Source organism: Triticum aestivum, chromosome 2A, assembly GCF_018294505.1.
Source record: "Triticum aestivum cultivar Chinese Spring chromosome 2A, IWGSC CS RefSeq v2.1, whole genome shotgun sequence".
In the NCBI taxonomy this organism is placed as follows: domain Eukaryota; kingdom Viridiplantae; phylum Streptophyta; class Magnoliopsida; order Poales; family Poaceae; genus Triticum; species Triticum aestivum.
In genome coordinates, this window is record NC_057797.1 from 541,113,808 (window position 1) to 541,122,123 (window position 8,316).

At 47.8% G+C, this 8,316-nt stretch overlaps 1 protein-coding gene across 2 annotated transcripts; it reads left to right on the forward strand.

Moving 5' to 3' along the window:
* The first annotated feature begins 1,299 nt into the window (after positions 1 to 1,299).
* LOC123189317 (ferric reduction oxidase 7, chloroplastic) lies at positions 1,300 to 6,037 on the forward strand. Of its 2 annotated transcripts, XR_006495702.1 has the most exons (10): positions 1,300 to 1,634; positions 1,773 to 1,863; positions 2,417 to 2,614; positions 3,182 to 3,416; positions 3,704 to 4,031; positions 4,150 to 4,432; positions 4,526 to 4,781; positions 4,942 to 5,383; positions 5,481 to 5,757; positions 5,815 to 6,037. XR_006495702.1 is itself a non-coding variant. In XM_044601711.1 (9 exons), the coding sequence occupies exons 1-9, from the start codon at positions 1,391 to 1,393 to the stop codon at positions 5,648 to 5,650; spliced, it is 2,247 nt and encodes a 748-aa protein (XP_044457646.1). In that variant the 5' UTR covers positions 1,300 to 1,390; the 3' UTR covers positions 5,651 to 6,037. The 2 variants fall into 2 exon arrangements, 1 of the variants encoding a protein (XP_044457646.1); XM_044601711.1 differs by having other exon boundaries at positions 5,481 to 6,037.
* Positions 6,038 to 8,316: the final 2,279 nt, after the last annotated feature.

Consider the following 8,316-nt stretch of genomic DNA (forward strand, 5'->3'; position numbering starts at 1 on the left):
CTTCGACCGGACTCCTGGATTATGAAGATACAAGATTGAAGACTTCGTCTCGTGTCCGGAAGGGACTTTCCTTGGCGTGGAAGGCAAGCTTGGCGATACGGATATGTAGATCTCCTACCATTGTAACCGACTCTGTGTAACCCTAGCCCTCTCCGGTGTCTATATAAATCGAAGAGTTTTAGTCCGTAGGACGAACGACAATCATACCATAGGCTAGCTTCTAGGGTTTAGCCTCTCCGATCTCCTGGTAGATCTACTCTTGTACTACCCATATCATCAATATAAATCAAGCAGGACGTAGGGTTTTACCTCCATAAAGAGGGCCCGAACCTGGGTAAAACATCGTGTCCCCTGCCTCATGTTACCATCCGACCTAGACGCACAGTTCGGGACCCCTTATCCGAGATTCGCCGGTTTTGACACCGACAGAAACGTTCCCGTCAACTACAAAGACGTTTGTGACGACTTCGTCAATATTAAGATGGTGTGCCGACTCAGTCTCTAGAAGATGCTGATGAGTGTATGCTTGTGTATGTGAGTAGCTTCAACTGTGCCGTGTTAAAAAAAACTGCTATAGTCTATACGCACACAAATAAATGTGTGAGATACCTACAAGGGAAAAATACCATGGGTGAAACACCCAAGTTGATCCCTGGGATCAATCTTGGGCGGGTTGGGTGGCCACTGCCAACCCCAACCATCTCGTCACAGCTCGTTCTCGTCACAGACTACATTTTAAAGGTCACTTCTCTATAGAAGTATTCATCAACTGGAAATGTTCTTCTTTTTTCTGGATGATGAATCAACATCAAATGTTTACCTATTTGAAAAAAAGAAGAGTGTACATCTTATCCAGAAAAAAAAACGGTTGGATCTCTGAAACTCACCCGCCTATGATTATCTTACTGTATGCCTTTTTCTTTTTCTTCCAGGATATACCATGTTTATCTTCCCCTTCCGGTTATCCAACTCTGTTCTGGCACACACGCTGGCTGTGTGGCTCGCCGCTTGTCCACACCGACGTTGGACGTGACCACCTGAGCAGCAGGGTGAAAGACGCATCGGTTTCATCCTCCCGGCCGCCATCCGTCGATCGCCGTCGCCATTAACAACGACCAGCAACTAGCAACATATATCTAGTATTCTGTATTCACGCCTGAAGAAAAAATATTTTTATCCATGGCGCAGGCGTCGCGTATGCATGCTTGCTGCACCCTCCCACCCCAACCCCGCAACCCGTCCGTCGCAGTCGCCGTTACCAGCGAGACCCTCGTACGCCGAGTTCTGGACCGTATAAAGCGGCGGGTCCCGGCACAGAGAGACCCACAGGCCACAGCCAGACCTCCCTCCCGCCGGTTTACTCCTTCTTTCACCCCCCCTCGCCGCCACCATGACCCAAGAACGGGAGCCGCTCCTGAAGCAGAACGGGGGCGCCGGCAATGCCGCCGCCGGGGCGAAGGGCTCCCCTGCCGTGCTGCCGTCGCTGGCCAGGTCCGTGCTCAAGTTCCTCATGTGGGCGGTGTTCCTCACCTGGGCCGCGGGGATCTTCTTCTACCCGACCGCGCCCGTGCAGGCGGCGTTCCGCAAGTGGGCGGACATCACCAGCACGGAGGGCCTGATCACCGGCCTCACCGGTACGCGGCCTCCACGAATTCCTGCCCCCTCTTCTCTTTCTCCCCTTCCGTTGAGGCAGGGGAAAAAAGTAGGTGATCGCTCAGAAGGGGTTCGTTCGTACTAATTGGGTTCCCCTTTCGCTTTCTCGCCTCTCGCAGGGACCGTTTTTCTATTCTTCAGCGGGCCGATTCTGTTAATTGCAGCTCTGGCATATGTGTACATCTTCGCCTTCGCGGGTGATCACATCCAGTGAGTATTCCTCCTTGTCTGAATTTTGCGGCGATTTGGTGCTTTCGGTTCATTTATTTAGAGTTGATTCAGACGAGCCCTTTCTTTCCATGAATTGATACAGTACCTGGACTAAAAGTTAGAGTATCCTTTTTTATTCAAGCACTGGATTCTCTGGATACATTAGCAAAATCTTGCAGCTGCAGTCCGTTTCTCGTATAAGGTGTTATTGCAGGAGTTGCACAGGCTTACTCATTTTGACATGAAAACAGCACGATGAACTGAACCACCATAGAGACTCGAACTAACAAAATAGTACTCCATCTGTTCACAAATATAACATGTTTTGCATATTTCAATATGGACTACATATAGACTGAAATGAGTGACCAAACACACTAAAACGTGTCTATATACATCCGATTCACAAAAAGGTTACCAAAACAAATTTTATTTGTGAATGGAGGGAGTAGTATAGTTTTCCCTTACTCACACCATAGAAATTCCAAACCACCAAAAGAGTGGCCTGCCTCATGCTGCCATCGCTAATTATTTACCTGCTCTTTGCTACCAGAAAGAAGAAGCTGAGGTCACTGAGTTTCCGACTCTGGACTTTTCCGGTTCTTGTTGATGGTCCGCTTGGTGTTGTTTCCGCTGTTGAGTTTATCGGGATCGTCTTGTTCATCGTCTATATTGTCTTCTCGATGACCTATTATGTTGTAGACAGTGTGAGCTTCATCTCCAAAGCGCACTTGCCCCCAACTACTCGCAGGTATGTTGTATTATGAAACCTGTTAGTGAAGAAATGTTTCATGCCAGTACTGATCGACTAATCCTGTTCTTATCCTTACAGTTACCGAGCATGAAAAATACCAAATTATATTTTCATTTAGTGATAGTACCATATTATTCTCATCACCGCGGCTAAAGTAATGAAGATGGTATAGATCTTGGTGTCAATACATTATTAAGCCTCAAGTATTAGTTCTTGTAGGGGTAAAGTTTTATGTGGTTGAAACTGAAGTTATGAGACGTTCAGAAAAAGATTGGTGGAGTATGGATCATTGTATAGTCATTTTTAGAGCCATCACTTAGTTGACATGGAAATCAAAATGAAACATATAGATATATCTGCAGTAACTTAAATTAGTGATCTGTATATGCCAAATACATATTGATATGAGTTGATGGTACCTTGTTGTCCTGTAACTGATTCAGAATGCTCAGTTGACATGCTACTACTGAGACTGATGATGTTGCTGAAACATAGCATATATAATAGTAGAAATTAGTTACCATCTCAACACAGTTCTAAGACAGTATAAGTTTTGCCTTGCAGTGAGTTGTTACTGGCTCTCATAGGCCTCCGTTTCGGATCAGTTGGCTTGTTTTGCATGATCTTCCTGTTCCTGCCTGTCTCAAGGGGTTCAGTTCTTCTCCGGCTTATTGACATTCCATTTGAGCATGCTACTAGATACCATGTCTGGTTGGGGCATCTCACAATGGCTCTCTTTACGCTGCACGGATTGTGTTATGTGATCTCATGGTCCCTCCTGGGGCGCCTAATTGAAGAAGTAAGTTCAAAAAATATACAGAACAATTTAGAGTGATAATTTGCTATTGCCAATTTTGTCATGTGTGATTGTCATATTGTTACTGCAAACAAGCGACCATAATGTGCTGAAAATAATAGACCAGCCATATGTGACTGAAAACTATTTTATGTCTGAAAGAAAGTATGCAAATCTGTTTTTGACGGTTAAGTATGCAAATTTGGACCGAGGGCCTATTAGCATGTTTGTTGTAAGCGTTCTCCATCCATCTTAGAACCTATTAATGGAACTCTTGGCCTTCTTGATAGCTGATCCAATGGAAAGAAGTCGGAATAGCAAACTTAGCCGGCGTGATCAGCTTGGCGGCTGGTCTGCTGATGTGGGTGACATCGCTTCACCCGGTACGTAAGAGGTTCTTCGAGCTCTTCTTCTACACCCATCAGCTATACGTGGTCTTCGTGGTGTTCTTGGTGCTCCACGTCGGCGACTTCGTCTTCAGCATCTCAGCCGGCGCTGTCTTCCTTTTCATGCTGGACCGCTTCCTGAGGTTCTGGCAATCCAGGACCAAAGTAGACATCGTTTCTGCGGCCTGCCGGCCATGCGGAACGGTGGAGCTAGTCTTCTCAAAGCCACCAAGTATGTCAAAATCTCGGTCGATCAAGATTCATTCCCTGCATTATGTTCATGAGTGTTTGGTTACTGTCACTACAAACTCACTGAGAGTACATATACAATTGTGTGTGGATTTCTGCAGGTCTTCGGTACAATGCTCTCAGTTTCATCTTTGTTCAAGTGCGTGAGCTGTCGTTCTTGCAGTGGCACCCATTCAGCGTGTCCTCCAGCCCCATGGATGGGAGGTACCACATGTCGATCCTCATAAAGGTTCTTGGCACATGGACTGACACACTGAAGCGCATCATCACTGATGTCCAAGAGCAGAAGACAAGAAGCGACTCTGACTCTGATCAGTCGCAAACAGGTCGCATTACCGCCTCCATCGAAGGGCCATATGGGCACGAATCACCCTACCACCTGATGTAAGTTCTTCAGTTTGTCTTTCTTCGGTAGCGATCTGGCACCATTGGGAAAAGTTCAAGTGAAGACTTTGTTTGCCTTGTGTATGCTTTCAGGTATGAGAATCTCATCCTGGTGGCAGGAGGCATTGGCATCTCGCCATTCTTGGCGATTTTGAGCGACATAATCCACAGGGTCGAGCAAGGTATGCCATGCGCGCCCAAGAATGTATTGGTTCTATGGTCAGTTAAGAAGACCTCGGAGCTATCTCTCCTGTTGGCCGTCGATGCTCAGTCCATCAGCTCATCAGTCTCTGACAAGCTGCATCTGGACATCCAAGCCTTTGTGACGCAGGAGTCCGATCCTCCATTGGTAAGAGCATTTACTCCATTGTTGATCCATGATCCAGATATCCAGTTATTGTCTTCTCCATTTTATCCATGAGAAGCAGTGTGCTTCAGTTGGCTACAAGATTTGGAAGTTCTCTTCAAATCGTCAATGATTCCATGGCAATGGCAAAATGGCTTTACAGGAAGATGGCATTGTTGGGGATGACCAGAAATCCCCCGGCATATTCGTCAAGAACGGGACGGCCATGTCCGGGCTGGTGGGCACCGGGGACAACTTCTGGGCGGCCATGTACTTCGCGGCTTCCACCCTGGGCTCCGTCCTGGCGTTCGTGCTGGTGCAGCTGTACTACGTGAAGCGGTACAACGTGTACGCCTGGTGGCACCTGGGCCTCCTCCTCCTGCTGTGCATGGCAGCCGGCATCGCGCTCCCCGGCGGGCTCGTCGTCCTCCTCTGGCACCTCTCGGAGAAGCGGAGGATGCAGGACGACAGGTGGGACGTCGACGCCCGTGCCGGTACGGCGGACGCCGAACAGACAACGAACGCGGCTGGTGGAGCCGACGCCTCCGCGGCCAGCCTCGCCGCCCTGCGGACGACGCGGTACGGGTGCCGGCCAAAATTCCATGGTAACGCACCTATCCTTGAACTAAACTAGCTGCAGCATCCGTTGATGTGCCATGTGGTGATGGGTTCTCTTGTGGTGTCGGACGATCGTCTTTGCAGCGGAATTCGCGGCGTTCGCGGAGCGGGCCGGGGGCGCGGCGGCCGACGTCGGCGTGCTGGTGTGCGGGCCGGCGGGGCTGCAGGCCAGCGTGGCCAGGGAGTGCAGGTCGCAGAACCTTCGCCGCGGCGGCGCCGTGTTCCATTTCAACAGCCACAGCTTCGACCTCTAGGCGATTTAGCTGAGCCTATAGCTATAGCTACCGATGAGTGTGCTGCATACTGATAGTGCGCCCCAGTTCTCTGCACAGATGTAATTATGCTACTGCGTAAATACTCCCTCTGTTAAAGAAACATAAGAGCGTTTAGATCACTAACTACTTTAGTGATCTAAACGCTCTTATGTTTCTCTAGAGATGGGGTAGCTGGTAAATGTGTCCGTACAGCCGATAATTTCTACAGACGAGAGGAGTACTCAATCTCAGGCATGTCGCCGGTGAAGTCGCGCCCCGTCACGGGCTCTGGTGGCTCCCTGTGTATATATATGCCATGAATGATCGTACATGTAAGCAGAAAGGCGAAGGTAACCTATTAATCTTGGCCTCTTGCTCTTGGGGATACATATTTCAACTAGGTAATCTGCGTTTCAGCTACCAGGCTTGCTAAGTCTCAGTCGATATTATATCTATGAGATCCATGCAATTTTTTTTCAGATTTTTTTCTTTCTCTCTTGCATATTATGCTACTTGACTAAAACTTGATTAAATACTGGGACCTAGCCGCACCCTTCAGCTATCTAGACACAAACTTTTAACCCAAATGCCACATGAACTTGCACCTTCAAAGGTGTAGCTTTCAATCATGAAAGCAAATACATGAATACTGACTACCAACTGAGAACAGGCAAAAGATTTGCAATTTTCATTGATTAAGAGAGAAGTTTAGAGTTCAAAGCCAGAGACCAAAATACATGACATTACTTTCGCGGCATCATGTTACACAAATGCTTAGCACCCGCAAGATTCCACAGGGAGCATTCCTCTTTTATCTTGGTGACGAGCACCCCAAGTCCCAACAGGGACCCTGGTGTTGCGAAAGACCCGAGCATTACGCCCCTTCAAATTTTCTTCGAGACAAGCAACATCAAGGAGATAAGCGGCCTACACAATTGGGTCGCCATCGTAGCATTTTGTCTCCACCAAGCTTTAATCGAATCCGTGGCCACCTAGTTGGTGGGCCGGACGTCATGAAGACCAAGCCAACTATTGAGCATGCCCCAGACTCTGAGAGTGTATCTGCATCAGAAGAGAAAGTGAGTCCCGATTCCTGAACTTGCTTGCAAAGAGGCATAATTGGAAATTAGGGCACCCACGACGTTGTAGTCTGTCAGTCGTCCAAAGCTTGGACTTGCACACTTGCTCCCAATTTGTCTTACATTTACCTCATGTGACCTTATCAGTCCCAACCCAAAGGAAAGCATGTCTAAGGGTATCAATCTTTTTCATAACTTCAACTTAAAGATTAAGAGCCGTCATGTAGTAGATAGCGATGACCGTGATGACCGACTTGACAAGAACCGTCCTTCCCAGAGAAGCAACATGCTTTCCCATCTAAGGTTTTAGTATTTCCGCAATCTTTTGTCCTCGAGAGGTTGAAAGTGAATCCTCTTCAGTCTCTTAACCGACAACGAAAGTCCGAGATACTTAATCGGGAAGGTGGAGCGTTGCGCCGGGAAGGATTGAGATATCCGCAAGGTCCACATTATCACATTGAATTGGTGCAACCAAGCTTTGAAGCAATTCGTAATCAGCCCGGAAGTCTCCCAAAAGCGCATGAGGGTGTCGGTGAAGAACTTGATGTCCACTTTGATAGGCGCCAAAAAACAGCGGCATCATCCGCACAAAGGGATGCCCTGATCACCAAAGCATGACCACCAACGGGTTGGAGGTTTCCTTGCAAGGTGGTCTTCTCAAGAATGTGGTGTAGAGGATCAGTGGCAAGCACAAAGAGAAAGGGGGGGGGGGGGGGGGGGGGAGGGGATCCCCCTGTCTCAGACCATGCCCCAGCTTGAAGGGGTTACCACTTACCAGATAAGTCGTTGAGCATGACTTCTCAATATCGCCGATCAACTCTTCTCAACTATAAAAATATAGAGGCTTCCTAATCCACCAGCACAAAACTTTCCAACACCTTCTCTGTTTGCTTGGGCATGTCCGAGTGTAACATTTTCCGATAGCACTTTTGAACAGTTTGGTTTGCTTCGATATTTTTGAGCAAATTCACCCGCTACCTCCGAGTTATTACTTTGACATTTTTGCATGGTTGTCATTTATCTACTATGGTACTATCGACATGTTGCATTTATCCGGTACTTTCGAGCCTCTTTTTTTATCGTCCGGAACCACCACTTCATTGTGTTGTTTTATGGTTTCTAGGACATTCTGTGACCGCTTAATCTTTGAACCTATTCAAAAGTCACAAATCTTTTTCTCTGGCAGTTCCGGGCACAAAGACATCTCTAGCGAAAACGGTACCTGCCGACAAGCTACCAGCCAATCAAATTATGCAAGTACTCAAGTATCCAATCCCCCATGTGTATTATGTTAACAGATCTGTGGCACTGGTATTTCTATCCAAAGGCCCATAACTTTGGACGAGACTTGCCTGCTCCCCCCGTGTGTCCATCCGTGCTCCCGCATACGTGGCTTAATTTGATTGAAACAAAATAAGGCCCGGCCCCACCCCCTTAAAATCGGGGGGGGGGGGGGGGGGAGATGATTAGATTAGAAAGAGAAAAAGAAAAAAGACAGCCATTGGATTAGGTGGGAGCACGGATGGGAGCAGGCAAGCCGGATCTCATAACTTTATGCCATATGAGCAGTTTGTATGGATGAGTCTG